The 17251-nt window shown below is 42.3% G+C and overlaps 1 protein-coding gene across 4 annotated transcripts; it reads left to right on the forward strand.

Annotated features, from left to right (window-relative positions):
• Positions 1 to 10510: 10510 nt before the first annotated feature.
• Positions 10511 to 16207, forward strand: LOC123132108 (uncharacterized). Of its 4 annotated transcripts, none has more exons than XR_006464506.1 (5): positions 10511 to 10670; positions 10805 to 10866; positions 12851 to 12930; positions 13741 to 14702; positions 15687 to 16207. XR_006464506.1 is itself a non-coding variant. In XM_044551865.1 (5 exons), exons 2-4 carry the CDS (start codon positions 10838 to 10840, stop codon positions 12897 to 12899), a joined length of 1308 nt encoding a protein of 435 aa, XP_044407800.1. In that variant the 5' UTR covers positions 10521 to 10670; positions 10805 to 10837; the 3' UTR covers positions 12900 to 12930; positions 13741 to 13986. The 4 variants fall into 4 exon arrangements, 1 of the variants encoding a protein (XP_044407800.1); XR_006464504.1 differs by lacking the exon at positions 15687 to 16207 and adding an exon at positions 11027 to 12341 and having other exon boundaries at positions 10521 to 10670; positions 13741 to 13986; XM_044551865.1 differs by lacking the exon at positions 15687 to 16207 and adding an exon at positions 11027 to 12256 and having other exon boundaries at positions 10521 to 10670; positions 13741 to 13986.
• The last annotated feature ends 1044 nt before the right edge of the window (positions 16208 to 17251 follow it).

The raw sequence follows: 17251 nt of genomic DNA on the forward strand, positions 1-17251 counted from the left end.
TATGGTGGCTGTTTTGAGGAAGGTATATGGTGGGTTTATGGTACTGGCGAAAGTTGCGCGGTACTAGAGAGGCTAGCAATGATGGAAGGGTGAGAGTTTGTATAATCCATGGAGTCAACATTAGTCATAAAGAACTCACATACTTATTGCAAAAATCTATTAGTTATCGAAACAAAGTACTACACGCATGCTCCTAGGGGGATAGATTGGTAGGAAAAGACCATCGCTCGTCCCCGACCGCCACTCATAAGGAAGACAATCAAAAAATAAATCATGCTCCGACTTCATCACATAACGGTTCACCATACGTGCATGCTACAGGAATCACAAACTTTAACACAAGTATCTCTCAAATTCACAACTACTCAACTAGCATGACTCCAATATCACCATCTTCATATCTCAAAACAATCATCAAGTATCAAACTTCTCATAGTATTCAATGCACTCTATATGAAAGTTTTTATTATATCCCTCTTGGATGCCTATCATATTAGGACTAAATTCATAACCAAGCAAACTACCATGCTGTTCTAAAAGACTCTCAAAATAATATAAGTGAAGCATGAGAGTTCAACAATTTCTTCAAAATAAAACCACCGCCATGCTCTAAAAAGATATAAGTGAAGCACTAGAGCAAATGACAAACTACTCCAAAAGATACAAGTGAAGATCAATGAATAGTCGAATAATTATGAAACTATGTGAAGACTCTCTAACATTTAAGAATTTCAGATCTTGGTATTTTATTAAAACAGCAAGCACAACAAAATAAAATAAAATGACGCTCCAAGAAAAACACATATCATGTGGCGAATAAAAATATAGCTCCAAGTAAAGTTACCGATGAACGAAGACGAAAGAGAGGATGCCATCTGGGGCATCCCCAAGCTTAGGCTCTTGGTTGTCCTTGAATATTACCTTGGGGTGCCTTGGGCATCCCCAAGCTTAGGCTCTTGCCACTCCTTATTCCATAGTCCATCGAATCTTTACCCAACACTTGAAAACTTCACAACACAAAACTTAACAGAAAACTCGTAAGCTCCGTTGGTATAAAAAAATAAATCACCACTTAGGTACTATTGTGAACTCATTCCAAATTCATATTGGTGTAATATATACTATATTACAACTCATCTATGGTTCATACCCTCCGATACTACTCATAGATTCATCAAAATAATCAAACAACACATAGAAAACAGAATCTGTCAAAAACAGAACAGTCTGTAGTAATATGGATCAAATGTATACTTATGGAACCCCAAAAATTCTAAAATAAATTGCTGGACGTGAGGAATTTATCTATTAATTATATTCAAAAAGAATTAACTAAATATCACTCTCCAATAAGAAATGGCAGCAAATCTCGTGAGCGCTAAAGTTTCTTTTTTTTACAGCATGATCGCAAAGACTTTCCCCAAGTCTTCCCAAAGGTTCTACTTGGCACAAACACTAATTAAAACATAAAACCACATCTAAACAGAGTCTAGATGAATTATTTATTACTAAACAGGAACAAAAACACAAGGAACAACAATAAAAATGGGGTTGCCTCCCAACAAGCGCTATCATTTAACGCCCCTAGCTAGGCATGATGATTTCAATGATGCTCACATAAAAGATAAGAATTGAAACATAAAGAGAGCATCATGAAGAATATGACTAGCACATTTAAGTCTAACCCACTTCCTATGAATAGAGATTTTGTGAGCAAACAACTTATGGGAACAATAATCAACTATCATAGGAAGGCAAACAAGCATAACTTCAAAACTTTAAGCACATAGAGAGGAAACTTGATATTATTGCAATTCCTACAAGCACATGTTCCTCTCTCATAATAATTTTCAGTAGCATCATGAATGAATTCAACAATATAACTATCACATAAATCATTCTTTTCATGATCTACAAGCATAGAATTTTTATTACTCTCCACATAAGCAATTTTCTTCTCATGAATAGTAGTGGGAGCAAACTCAACAAAATAACTATCATGTGAGGCATAATACAATTGAAAGTTGAAATCATGATGACAAGTTTCATGGATATCACTATTCTTTATAGCATACATGTCATCACAATAATCGTCATAAATAGGAGGGATGCTATCATCAAAATAAATTTGCTCATCAAAACTTAGGGGACAAAAAGTATCATCTTCATCAAATATAGCATCCCCAAGATTGTGGCTTTGCATATCATTAGCATCATGGATATTCAAGGAATTCATACTAACAACATTGCAATCATGCTCATCATTCAAATATTTAGTGCCAAACATTCTAATGCATTCTTCTTCTAGCACTTGAGCACAATTATCGGAATCCTTATTTTCACGAAAAACATTAAAAAGACAAAGCATATGAGGCAACCTTAATTCCATTTTTTTGTAGTTTTCTTTTATAGACTAAACTAGTGATAAAACAAGAAACTAAAAGATTCAATTGCAAGATCTAAAGATATACCTTCAAGCGCTACCTCCCCAGCAACGGCGCCAGAAAAGAGCTTGATGTCTACTACACAACATTCTTCTTGTAGACGTTGTTGGGCCTCCAAGTGCAGAGATTTGTTGGACAGTAGCAAATTTCCCTCAAATAGATGACCTAAGGTTTTATCAATCCGTGGGAGGCATAGGATGAAGATGGTCTCTCTCAAGCAACCCTGCAACCAAATAACAAAGAGTCTCTTGTGTCCCCAACACACCCAATACAATGGTAAATTGTATAGGTGCACTAGTTCGGCGAAGAGATGGTGATACAAGTGCAATATGGATAGTAGATAATGGTTTTTGTAATCTGAAAATATAAAAACAGCAAGGTAACTAATGATAAAAGTGAGCACAAATGGTATTGCAATGTGTTGAAACAAGGCCTAGGGTTCATAGTTTCACTAGTGCAAGTTCTCTCAACAATAATAACATAATTGGATCATATAACTATCCCTCAACATGCAACAAAGAGTCACTCCAAAGTCACTAATAGCGGAGAACAAACGAAGAGATTATGGTAGGATATGAAACCACCTCAAAGGTATCCTTTCTGATCGATCTATCATAGAGTTCGTACTAGAATAACACCTTAAGACAAAAATCAACCAAAACCGTAATGTCACATAGATACTCCAATGTCACCTCAAGTATCCGTGGGTATGATTATACGATATGCATCACACAATCTCAGATTCATCTATTCAACCAACACAAAGAACTTCAAAGAGTGCCCCAAAGTTTCTACCGGGGAGTCAAGACAAAAACGTGTGCCAACCCCTATGCATAAGTTCACGAGGTCACGAAACTCGCAAGTTGATCACCAAAACATACATCAAGTGGATCACATGATATCCCATTGTCAGCACAGATAAGCACGTGCAAGACATACATCAAGTGTTCTCAAATCCTTAAAGACTCAATCCGATAAGATAGCTTCAAAGGGAAAACTCAATTAATCACAAGATAGTAGAGGGGGAGAAACATCATAAGATCCAACTAGAATAGCAAAGCTCGCAATACATCAAGATCATACCACCTCAAGAACACGAGAGAGAGAGAGAGAGAGAGAGAGAGAGAGAGATCAAACACATAGCTACTGGTACATACCCTCAGCCCCGAGGGTGAACTACTCCCTCCTCGTCATGGAGAGCACCGGGATGATGAAGATGGCCACCGGAGAGGGATTCCCCCCCCCTCCGGTAGGGTGCCAGAATGAGTCTAGATTGGTTTTGGGTGGCTACAGAGGCTTCTGGTGGCGGAACTCCCGATGTAGGTTTCTTTCTCGAAGTTTTGGGTTATATAAGAGGTGTTGGAGTCGGCGACAAGTCAGGGGGGTTCCCGAGGCGGCCACGAGGCAGGGGGCGCGCCCAGGGGGGTAGGGCGCCCCCACCCTCGTGGTGGCCTCGGGACTCTTCTGGCCCACCTCCGATACTCCGTGGGCTTCTTCTGGTCCAAAAATGATCTGCCTGAAGTTTCAGGTCAATTGGACTCCGTTTGATTTTCCTTTTCTGTGATAGTTAAAAACAAGGAAATAACAGAAACTGGCACTGGGCTCTAGGTTAATAGGTTAGTCCTAAAATCATATAAAATAGCATATTAATGCATATAAAACATCCAAGGTTGATAATATAATAGCATGGAACAATAAAAAATTATAGATACGTTGGAGACGTATCACCCTCCCCTAGTCCTATTCGGACTCCCCTTGGGGGGGCGCCACCTCCTGGGCTGCTGCCCTGTCTCTCCCCTAAGGCCCGCTAAGGCCCAATACTTCCCCGGGGGGTTCCGGTAATCCTTTCGGCACTTCGGTTTTCTCCGAAATCACCCAGTACACTTCCAGTGTCCGAATATAGCCGTCCAATATATCGATATTTATGTCTCGACCATTTAGAGACTCCTCGTCATGTCCGTGATCATATCCTGAACTCCGAACTACCTTCGGTACATCAAAACACATAAACTCATAATACCGATCGTCACCGAACGTTAAGCGCGCGGACCCTACGGGTTCGAGAACTATGTAGACATGAAGGATACTCATCTCCGGTCAATAACCAATAGAGGAACCTGGATGCTCATATTGGTTCCTACATATTCTACGAAGATCTTTATCGATCAAATCGCATAACAACATACGTTGTTCCCTTTGTCATCGGTATGTTACTTGCCCGAGATTCGATCGTTGGTATCGCAGTACCTAGTTCAATCTCGTTACCGGCAAGTCTCTTTACTTGTTCCGTAATCCTACATCCCATAACTAACTCATTAGCTACATTGCTTGCAAGGCTTATTTTGATGTACATTACCAAGAGGGCCCAGAGATACCTCTCCGACAATCGGAGTGACAAATCCTAATCTCGATCCATGCCAACTCAAGAAACACCATTGGAGACACCTGTAAAGCACCTTTATAATCACCCAGTTACGTTGTGACGTTTGGTAGCACACAAAGTGTTCCTCCGTTATTCAGGAGTTGCATGATCTCATAGTCATAGGAACATGTATAGTTATGGAGAAAGCAATAGCAACAAACTAAACGATCATCGTGCTAAGCTAACGGATGGGTCAAGTCAATCACATCATTCTCTAATAATGTGATCCCGTTTAATCAAATGACAACTCATGTCTATGGTTAGGAAACATAACCATCATTGATTCAACGAGCTAGTCAAGTAGAGGCAAGCTAGTGACACTTTGTTTGTCTATGTATTCACACATGTACTAAGTTTCCGGTTAATACAATTCTAGCATGAATAATAAACATAACCATCATTGATTCAATGAGCTAGTCAAGTAGAGGCAAACTAGTGACACTCTGTTTGTCTATGTATTCACACATATATTATGTTTCCGGTTAATACAATTCTAGCATGAATAATAAACATTTATCATGAAATAAGGAAATAAATAACAACTTTATTATTGCCTCTAGGGCATATCTCCTTCACCAACATGCACAACCAAAGACACGTAGAGATGTGTAGTTAGGCTTGACATGAAGAAGCCGTTCTATGGGAGTTTAATTGTTTATGTCACGGCTTGGGAGCATATTAATAATATGAACGCCAGTGGGAAACGCTTCATCCCAAAACTTGAGAGGCATGGAAGCACCTGCTAAAAGTGCTAGACCAACTTCAACTATATGCCTATGCTTGCGTTTGGCAGAACCGTTTTGTTGGTGAGCATGAGGGCATGACACATGGTGTGAAATGCCAAGCGCTTGGAAGAAGGAATTTAATTTCTTGTATTCCCCCCTAGTCGGATTGGACATAAATGATCTTGCTATCAAACTTGCGTTCAACAAGTGCTTGAAAGTTTTTGAACACTTGGAAAATGTCAGATCTTTTCTTAAGAAGATAGATCCAAGAAAATTTGCTATAGTCATCAATAAAACTTACATAGTATGTGTGTCTACCAACAGAACTAGGAGCAGGCCCCCAAACATCGGAAAAAATTAATTGCAATGGTTGAGTAGAGACACTTGTAGAAATAGGATAAGGTAATTGATGACATTTTGCTCTTTGGCAAGAATCACAAATAGTTTCAATATTTCGCTCACCAACAAACTGGAGCTTATTTTTCCTAAGCAAACGTTCAACAAGAGGAAAAGAAGCATGGCCTAAACGATCGTGTCAACATGTTGAAGAGAGTTTGACAACACCATAGGCTTGTTTATTGAATCTCCTAAGCTCCAGAATCAATGGGTAAAGCCCTCGAACACATCTACCTCGATATAGTACCTTCTTCGTGGCCTGATCCTTTATCAAAAAGAAAAAATGATGGAATTCAATAAAGACGTGATTGTCAATGGTAATGCGATGAACAGATAGGAGATTTTTGTTGGCACTAGGACATGCAAAATTTTGCGAAGATGAATTTTACAAGAAGGGGTGCGTATAACCGAGTGACCAATGTGACATATGCTCATACCTGCACCACTGGCGATGTGAATCTGGTCCTTCTCGTGATACTTCTCATGGAGAGTCACCTTCTCTAGCTCACCCGTGAGGTGATTGGTCGCGCCACTATCAAGGTACCAGTTGGTGTCGACGCCATATGATCTTTCAGCGGCAGTAGCAACCTTGTCATCATCTTCAGAGGAGGCATCATCTTCGTTAAAACGATACCAGCAGTCTTTCGCGGTGTGGCCTGGTTTCCCGCAAATTTGGTAGCGAACAGCGTCAAGACATGAATGGCCCGAGCCGCCGCGGCGACCCCTAGGCCTATTGTTGGTGGAGGTGGGGCGACCACCGCGAGAGCCGGAGTTGTTGGTGTTGTCGCTGCTGTGCTTGCCCTTGGAGCGAGGAGGGCTGCGATGACGGGAGGAGTACCCACCGCGCCCGCGGGTTGCGGCGTTCGCCGAAGACTTGAACCCGCCGCCAGCACTGTGGTACTGGGCGATGCGCTGGTCGAAGTTGCTCGACATGGCGTAGAGCTCATCAAGGGACACCGGTGTGATGCGGGCACCCAGGGTAGAGACGAGCAGCTGGTAGTCCATGTCCAGCCTGTGAAGCAGATACGAGATCAGCTCATCGTCCTGGATGGGCTTGCCGGCGGCGGCGAGCTCATCAGCAAGGCCACTCATGGCGGCGAAGTAGACGGCCACCGATTGGTTTCCTTTCTGTGCATTGATCAAGGCAGTGCGAATGTTGTTGACGCGGCTCAAGGACTGCGACGAGAACATACATGCGAGTGTTGTCCACAGAGCGTGTGCGGTGGTGACCGCGGTGACCGCGATGAACACCTCTTTTGTGAGGTTGTTGAGCAGGTAGCCCAGAACCTGCTGGTCCTCCCTTACCCAGATGGGATGGAGAGGATTTGGCTCGGAGGACTCCTTCCCGTCCTTGTCCTTGGTGACGAGAAGGCGGGACGGCTCTGGCAGGGTGCCATCGACGTAGCCATAGAGGCCGGCTCCCCTCAACTGCGTAGTGATTTGGGTACGCCACATGACGTAGTTCGTCTGGGAGAGCTTCTCCGTGATCTGACCACTTAGGTTGGATTGGGTGGCACTGGAGAAAGACATGGCTGGCACTAGTGGAGATCGAGAGCTAGGGTTTGGAAGAGGAGGCTCTGATTACCATGTGCATTAAGTGGAAACGTCTTACCTCGATCTGAGGCGACGTGCTTTTTGTTTATAGACATGGGCACACATCCCTGAAGCGCATACATTGTTGGAGATATTACAGGAGGCAGGAGGTCTACAACTTGGAGAACAAGAGATAGAATTGGTTACAAGAGATAAGGAGAGATAGAATTATATGTAACTTAAACTACCTATCATATCTTCCCTGGATCCTGCGCCTCTTGGACTCTGTCATACGTGACATGTTGTGTCACAATATATTGTGTTTAACACTGTCTCCGTAAATCCGAAACAAAATAATTTGGTCCATATGTCATAAGAAAATTGATGTATGCTAGATTTTGGCTTAAAAACTGGTCCCATACCTCTAGCAAAAACCGCTCGAATTGGTTTTTTTTGAGGGGATAGCCAAATTTTATTCATCAAAGACCACAATGGGTGGGATACAACTCGGATCATGGGGTTGGCCTAACGAGAGATGGCACCCCGGGCCGAGACTAAGCGAGTATTTGGCAAGTTTGTGTGCGTCGACATTAGCCGCACGACCTTCAAAACAGAAATTACATTGAAACATAAAAGCCCTACTTGAATTGGGTGGGTTGAGAAAAATGTAGTGTGGAGATATTGTACTCAGACCCAGTTCACCAAAGCACTAGCTGGAAGCCCAACTTGCCTCAGCCCATTCGTTGTCCATTTCAAAGAAACACTTCAATTTGACCCTTTTGACTACTATATTAATATGGGTGAACACTTACCAAAAGCCGATGATTGAACCTGAACTAAATAAATCGATGTAGCCATTTTATTTTGCGAGAAAACTTCTAATCTATTTATCAATGTCAAGGTAGTACAAAGAACACCAGAAATAAAAAATAATATCCATATCTATAGACCATCTAGTGAGGGCTATATTATTTGCCGGAAGAAAAGAACACATTTCCTTCTTCGGTGCAACAAACATCTTCGTAACGCTATACTCATGTCAATCGAAGTGATAAGTTAGCAGTGCGTGTTTCAGTGACAGGAGCTATGTGTGTTTCTTGAGGCGGCTATGCCCCCTCCTCTACAGAATGATTAACCACACTTAAAATCATGTAGTTGAGCCAGTGTTATTCAATATACCTATAGGTTATATGAAGATCAATATCATAAAGCACATTGCTTGAAAATTACTTAACTACGAATTGTAGAGAAGTTAGGTTTTTTTTTGCAAAACAAAATATTATAAAGATCCAATAGACTAATCACAATGTCATTACCAACTTTTACATTCCATAATCACATCCATGGCATAAGTACGTGAAAATCTTAAAATTTGTAAAGTTCAGGAGGAGTAAAACTCTCAAATTATAACCTAATAATGATCATCGGATTGCATATATTATATTCTCTTTTCCTTTATGAGTTGTTCCCTAACGGTTTCTCATATAAGGTTTCTAACAAGATAATATAAACACAAGGGTCCATATATGCCATACCACTTTCTCTTTATATTTTCCCATCGAGTTTTAAAAGAGTTTTTTAATGGCATATCGTATTGCACTCTTTTTCATTTGTGAGTTTTTATCTCAATGTTTCTCATAATGTTTCTTAATGAGGCAGTATCTTCTCAAAAATCATATATCATGCTTTTTGTTTTCCCTTACCAGGGGTTTTAAAGGAAAACATATAAAGCATATTTATTGTTCTATAAACTTACTAAAAATTTTATCCCCCTTCAGAAATTTTTCTCATATGAGTTGCCAAGAGATAATAATCATTATATGTTGTATTATTTTCTACTTATTTATCCCACTGATTGAAGGAGTTTAAACAACATATCAAAATATTATTCTCCTCATATTTTTCCCACAACGTTTTTGGAGGAATCTTTCTCGAAATGAAGAGGATGAACATTCTTAGGGAGGAATCTTTATCAAGACGATGCGTATTTTAGACTAACATAGATTGGAGAGGAGTGTTAAGGATTAAATTTATCTCGATGCAAAAAAATTAAATTTATCCTAATAATCAATGCTTAAGTCGGTTGTAGTTAGTGATAAGGTAATGCTAACTGCCTCGTAAAGAAGGTATAAATACCCAGTTTTCAATCAATGAGATTAATCATTCCATCATTTTCTTTCATTTTAAAATAATTTTCTCTATATCAAAATCTAGGCAAACATATCTAAATGAGCTGCATAATAGTGTAATCGTTCATTTGAAACTTGTTAATGAATAAAATCAAGCACATATTACTTTCTCTCGTTTCCTTGCTAACCCTAGATAGCTAGGGCAAACTTTCCCCTCCAGATTTTACCAGTGAGCCTGTGGACTCGCCTTCCCTCTGCCTGCCGTTTCGGCGGTCGGTGCTGGGAGGGAAGTCCCGCCACCTCCGCCCCGTTAATAGTTTGGGTTAGGTTTTTTAGTCCTCGCCGGTGCGGCGCTCGAGCAGATGACGATGTTTCTTCTTCAAGTTTGTCTGTCGAGTTTCGATCCCCTTTAGTTCGTCCGCTTGGATGTAGTCGATGGAGTTCCGACATAGATTCCTCCAGTCTCCTTGGGGTGGGGGGTGGGGGGGGGTGGGGGGTGAGGTTAGAGTTTCTCATCATGTGGCGAGATTTGGTGTCAGGTAGTTCAAATCTATGCAAGAGTTCAACAACAACGACTGTGACTCCAAAACGTTGGTCCTAAGGGGCACGTGCACGAATATTTCCTCGGCTGTCATCGACAAAGGTCAAGCTGGCCCCGGTAGGGGAACGACAACAGCAGCGCGTCGGCGGCTCGTTCTGATGACAGTAGTGGTCGTTCAGGTCTCGGAGTCTCGATGTAATTTTTATTTTGTTTGAGATGCTTTGTATTTTTAGTGAACTTTTATAATATCTGATCCTTAAAAAAAACTCGTTCATGAATAAAGTTTTGCAGTTCCCTGAAAAAAAGTATCTCACGGGAAATTCACTTGACCCAGTTCTCTAGCCCCCGTGAGGCCGTGACTCCAAAAGAAAAAGAAAAGGGTCGGTGTCCTCCGGCGACTTCGCCCAGCCATCTCCCCGGCGATCCCGGCGGCGGCCACTGAAGGCTTTGGCTTCACCTCCCTCTCCCGATTCGATCGATGTGAGTTCTTCTTCTTCCTGTAATCTCACAGTTTCCTTTTTCTTTTCTCTTCTCTTCTCTTCTCGCGGAACCGAACCCTAGCTACAGTTTTGTGATTTGTCCCCAAATTACCGTAATTGCATCTACTTGCTCAGTGCGGAGCCTAGCTGAGGCGGGAAGGTAGATCGATGGATGCTCCGGAGGTGATTTCCCAACGGTGAGACCTCCAATCCCTCCCATCTCTTCTATTCTCCCCAACAGTTTCTTTCCTTTAGTCCGTTCCGCTGGATGTTGTGTGTTGGATGTTTTGCCCCGGCAGTTGCTTCAAGAAATTGACGCCAGTTTGCATTTTTCTTTTGTTGGCGCCAATGTCTCAGTGTCCATCCCAAGAAGAAACCATGTGTGGATGGCAATCAACAGCAGCATTCCCAGACATCCATGGGCCGCGCGATATCCGAGGTGCTTAACGATGACAACATCCTCATCGAGATCCTCATCCGTGTCGGCTTCCCTACCACCCTCGTCCGCGCCGCCCTTGTCTGCAAGCGCTGGTACCACCTCGCCTCAGACCGCGGGTTCCTCTGCCGTTTCCGCAAGCGCAACCCACCCCGCCTCCTTGGCTTATACATCGACGTAAGGTGGACCGGGTTGGGGTTGTACGCTACTCCGCGCTTTGTCCCACTGCAGCCCCAGGCCCCGGAGCTTGACACCGTTGTCCGCCGCGTGGCGAGCCATAGCTTCGACGCCTACGGTGACGGAATATGGATCATGCACTGCCAGAATGGCAGCATCTTCACCAGATACCGCAAAGGAACAGAAGTGACACATGGAGTTTACCGCCCATTGTGCCCTGAGAGAGACATGGACTTCATCCCACCACTCCCAACCGCCCAGAACCGCATGCAAAAACTTCTTGGTGCAATCCTCTCCAAAGAAGGCGATGGGCTGTCCTACCTGTATGTGTTGGCGGAGTGTACCGCGCAAACAAAAACTTTCAAGGTGCGTGTGTATATGTTGCAAGGCGGCGTCTGGTGCATGCATACCTCGGCCACAACGCAACTCCCTCATATGCTGCCTGCACTGAAACCTGTGCTTGTTGACGATAAAATTTATATGGCTGACGTCTTCAGTAATGACATTATTGTCTTGGATTTGGCGACCTCGAGTTTTTCCAGAATTCTGCTCCCACAAGGAGTGAAGTATCACACTCTTCACACCATCTTGTCTCGGGCTGATGATGCTTCTGGTCTATATCTCATCCATGTCCATGTCAAGGAGCATCAACTTTGCATCTGGCTCCACAAGGGGGACAACTGGTTGCTGGTCGATACCCTTTGTTTGCATCAGATGTGGGCTAACTTGAGGATGCGAGATCACACGCTTGAGGACGAGGATATTAGTTACGCCTATATAAGCCAGGTGGGAGATAATGTTCAGTTTGTGTTCTTGAAGACAATGTGTGGACGCATACTCTATCTGGACGTCACTAGCAGGACACTACATAAAGTGCATGGGATGGCAGAAAAGGATCGACATTTCAGTGCTATCTATCCTTTTATGATGATTTGGCCGCCCATATTCCCTGCGCTCAAGGATGATCATGCAAGGTTTTCTCTTTTGAAGGCCTTTACATGATCTATGTATTGCTCTTGTTGAGGCAGTTTGTTTTGCACAGAAATTTCTATACTGCGGGTAATACCTTCGTATTAAGTTTACTCTGTACCTAACATGATTTATTCGACTCACTTGTGGAAGCTTAAAGTTTGTTATGTTTTTCATTTAATACTTATCCATGCAAGATAAGAATATCTTGATATCAATCAATCGATTCATAACAGCATGTATTTACTTTCTGATCCAAAAATTGTACGAATTCATTAATTTCTGATGTACCAAGTAAATACTCATTGTCGGAGGTTTCTAAATATGTGCATATTTTGTTTGGCCCATTGAGCGTAAATGGTACAAGCTCTCTCAACAATAATTTTGGATGAACGCAATTTCTGTGAACAGTCAAACAGTTTTAACATGTCTTGGCAAAAGATTATGATCAGTCCTGGCGGCTTTATTTTTTACTGCCCTTCACAAATGCTACTATCCCTTCCTATCAAGTATCAAGTTACATCATATATAAACGTTTTGCACACATGTCTTCTAGTTGATTCAACTTCTCCTTGAATTGGCCTTCTTTTTTCTGGTAGGCAGGGGAGTTGGGTGGAAATGGGTCAACCTGAAACTGTAAGCACATGAGATCTTCTAGTGTACAATGTTGGTTGAGCAGGTGAAGTAAATCTATGTGCATGTCTTTTTTTGCTTTCTTACCAATTTAAAAGGTGATGTGTGATACATTGTTTTAGGATTCCAGTGCATGAATTTGATTAATTACTAAACTGTTTAGTTATCACATTTCCAAAAAAGAGAACTTGTCTTTGAGTTACATATCGGATGTGTCTGCTATGTACTCTGTGGAGGTATGATAGTACAGCTAATTGTTCTTCTGCTGCTTGGATGATGCTTGTTTTGTGTAGGTACGTTTCTTTTTCGCGAAGCAGCTTCAATAGAAGTTTTTATTTGAGTTATCATAGAGGAGAAACATTCGTAATAGGGGTGTCCCCTGTGCATGAGTGCATGGTTGGCGATATCACAATGGGCAATCAAGGATAGCTAAGAGAACCTAGAGGGACAGGGGTTAGACTATGAACTGTGGTCGTCAAGCTAATATACCTCAGAGTATCAATCCTTTGTATGTTCGGAGTTCTGTTGTATAACGGAATTGATGTGTCATGTCTGTATGCTTTCTGTTTCATATATGTGTCAATGAAGATTTTCCTTTTATATGACAAGTAGTGTATAATAAATCCATTCTAAAAAGTATGGTACCTGGGTGTGGTTTTCCCCTCTATAACCTGCTTGTAGTTTGGGAGGGATATCAAGGGTCAGGGCATTTATTATATGAACAGTTCCATCGTTTTGACTTTTGGGTACTGCGTAGAGTTGGACCTCCATTTGTAGAGCTACTTCTCAGTTCTCCAGATCCTTGTCATGCTCAATTATGTCCATCCTGATCCTTGTTCTGTGTTGCTTTGAACAGGGACGCCAAGTGAAGAAAAGGGGATATCCGGAAGGTCTTTAGATCACAGTACTTTTCTGGCAAAGCCTATCTTAGTGTGCACAAACTTTGTTTTCAGTCAGTCACAAGTTTATTGGGTACTGGATAAGGATGTTATGTATATGTGTAACTGGATCAGTTGCTGCTCTGCCCCTTTTGTAAGAATCCTTGTATGTTTATGCTTGAAAAAGCTATCTGTCCAGAGTCCGATCTATCTGTGTTGCGGTATGTCTTCTCCATTTTCAGATTATGTTCTGTTTAGCAATGTGCAGCTCTACCGACTGTTTACAGATGATATTTTGCACCTGGCAACTCAGTATGCATGATGGATTGCGCTAAATACAAGATCCTTCTCCATCCGAGGAGCTTCTATTAAGCTGATGTGTTGCCTCGAGTCTTGGTGCACACTAACCTATGAAGCTCAACTCTATCTCGAACTGAGCTACTAATGCTTTTTCTAACAAAAAGTTCGAGCAGTGAATTGAAAAAGGGTCAAGCTTGCACCTGCTTGACGTTTTTTTCATTCTTCATTCTGAGGTGGATTCGAACTTGAGAAGTATCCCTTGATGCTACAAATAAACATTTCAAGTGTCCAGAATGTTATCGTAGTCGCTGATAGTTTGACGTGCTTATTATCTTTTGTTCGGTTTCAGGAATGCAAGACCAAGATCCGCAGAGGAGAACTTTGCCTACTTGAGATTTTTCTCTTCCTAAGGAAATTATTTCATTAAGGTTCGTTCTAGGAATTACACAAAATAGCCCTCTTCAACTTTGGAGCTCATTTGATCCCCTCTCGATCTCCTGTGCCTCCTCGGTGAGGTGACGGTCCCCCAAGCACTCCTCTTCCTTCTGGTGACGATGGTCGTCCATGTCCTGTCCCCGAGCTGAGCTCATCCCCGCCTCACAGCTCCTGTCCCCTCCAGTTGTCTTCCTCCTTGACCAAGGTTAGCCTCTGCCACAGTTCAAAAAAAAAAAAAAAAAGTTAGCCTCTGCCTCCTCCTCTCTACCCGGATGAGATAAGCTTGCTGCTCCAGATCCAAGATGGATTGCTTACTGCACAATGTCACCTTGTTAGTGGCCAAGACAGGCCGACTGTTCCCTCTGCCATGTTTCCTTTTGAGCAAGTTAAGTTAGACATCACAGTACTTAGTAATGCTTGCTACTACTCCCTCCGTTCCAAATTATTGAACTAAAACCACAACGAGTAATTTGGAACGGAGGGAGTAGTATATGACATGAACAAGCCTTGCATGGTGACGATAGCCCTTGATACATTTTGCTTCTTTCAATAACTTCTATGAGCAATGCCAGCCCTGATTGCCCTGTTACCTGCTTCTGTCTATATATGAATGTTACATCTGTGCTGATCTTGTCTGAAAACAATCACAATCTGATAGTTTCTGTAACCAGCTGTGTAAGAAACTTTTGGTGCAATTTAAGGGCAAGTTCAATCAATACTTGTACAGTCCATCTTGCAATTTAGAATGTGTCCATTACACACACGTGCGATTCAGGATGATATGTCTTCGTTCAAATATCCTAAGCCCAGGATAATGTACCTATCTACATAGTCTTACATTTAACGGGTTAGCTTGAGCAAATTTATCAGTCACAGCAGAAGGTAACAGTTTAGCTTCGAGTTCAAAGGATGATATCGAACTAGCAGTGGGTCTTGTGAGCTTCTGTTTAGACAGGCTAACTGTTACAGACTTTATCATGCTCTGTGTGTGTGTGTTCTTTATGGTGCTTTTGGTCTGGTTGCAGTAATGTCGTCGTATTTTATGTTTCAAAAGTTGACGTTGCCTTGCTATGATCAATCCATGCGGACGGAATAAATAGTCTATTAGTTCAGTTGTGATAATGATCTGGCGACTGGTGTCTGGTGGCACATAAACTTTAACTGACTGAGTTGGTGTATTCATATACAGATAGATGGGCTTGTGTGGATGCTGCTGGTGGTTTTTTTGCTTGTCACAAATTTGTTGGCATACTGAATGAAGACCGGTTTCTTGGTCCCAGGGGATGGAGCATGTCTGAAGTTTGAGGAAACATAAACAAAGTCATCGAGGGCAGATCATGGGGCTCATGTACGCCACTCAGTTCTCGCGGGTGCCTTTTGATAGCGCTCGATGTTCTTATCATTTTCGTGAAGTTGGCGTCAGGCAGAGGGTCGGTGTCGGCTGTTGTTGGGGTTGAACTGATTTCAGTCCCAGCATTATTAGGTAAAAACTAATCATGTTCGAAAGCTGCCGCAAGAATGTTCGCGCTGACTTGAATGTGGCTTGTTGGTATTGTCGCTGTAAATTTGTTCTGGACACCCTATGAGGGTATCTTCCTGTATTACTTCTGACTCATATTGGGATTGATTGATCATGAACATGGTAAATTGCATGTATTTGCTAGAACTACACTGGAAAGATTTCATTGGCCAGGCAAAACAAAATATGCAATGTATTTTCTTCAATATTTCATCCTCAAGGAAATAAATGCATGCAGTTCCTTCACCCCAATACGAAGAGTATTGCTCACCCTCTCGCACTCGGCTGGATCCATGACGCAAAATCTGAGTCGTTTTTTTCTTCTTCTGAAATTGGGTAGGACATAATAATTGAACCTAAGCAATAATCAAAAGGATATGGATCCAATCTATAACTCAATCTAGCATCTTTCCTATTTTAATTACTCTCTTTACTACTGTACTTAGATAAATATTCCATATCAATATGCATACATATTGCTTAATCCTATATTCATGGACATAACAGTATATAGGAAGGTATAAGAATAAACATTTTCACTACTATATACTAGGTAGGTATAAGAATAAACATTTTCACTTCTTATTCTTTGGTCATGACCATGTTATAAAAAAGCATGCATTTGTTGGAGAACGCAGTAATTTCAAAAAAATTCCTACGCACACGCAAGATCCATCTAGGTGATGCATAGCAATGAGAGGGGAGAGTAGACCGTAAGCGGAAGCGTTATGACAACGCGGTTGATGTAGTCGTACGTCTTCACGATCCGACCGATCCTAGCACCAAAAGTACGGCACCTCCGCGATCTGCACACATTCAACTCGGTGACGTCTCATGAACTCTAGATCCAGCTGAGGTCGAGGGAGAGTTTCGTCAGCACGACGGCATGATGACGGTGATGATGAAGTTACCGACGCAGGGCTTCGCCTGAGCACTAAACGATACGACCGAGGTGGAAATCTGTGGAGGGGGCACCGCACATGGCTAAACAATCAACTTGTGTGTCTATGGGGTGCCCCCTCCCCCGTATATAAAGGAGTGGAGGAGGGGAGGGCCGGCCCTCTCATGGCGCGCCCAAGGGGGGAGTCCTACTCCCGATGGGAGTAGGATTCCCCCTTCCCTAGTTGGAGTAGGAGAGGAAGGAAGGGGGAGAGAGAGGGAAGGAAAGGGGGGCGCGCCCTCCACCTTGGTCGCCTCCTCCTCTCTCCCACTAAGGCCCAATAAGGCCCATTGAC

Source organism: Triticum aestivum, chromosome 6A, assembly GCF_018294505.1.
Source record: "Triticum aestivum cultivar Chinese Spring chromosome 6A, IWGSC CS RefSeq v2.1, whole genome shotgun sequence".
Classification (NCBI taxonomy): domain Eukaryota; kingdom Viridiplantae; phylum Streptophyta; class Magnoliopsida; order Poales; family Poaceae; genus Triticum; species Triticum aestivum.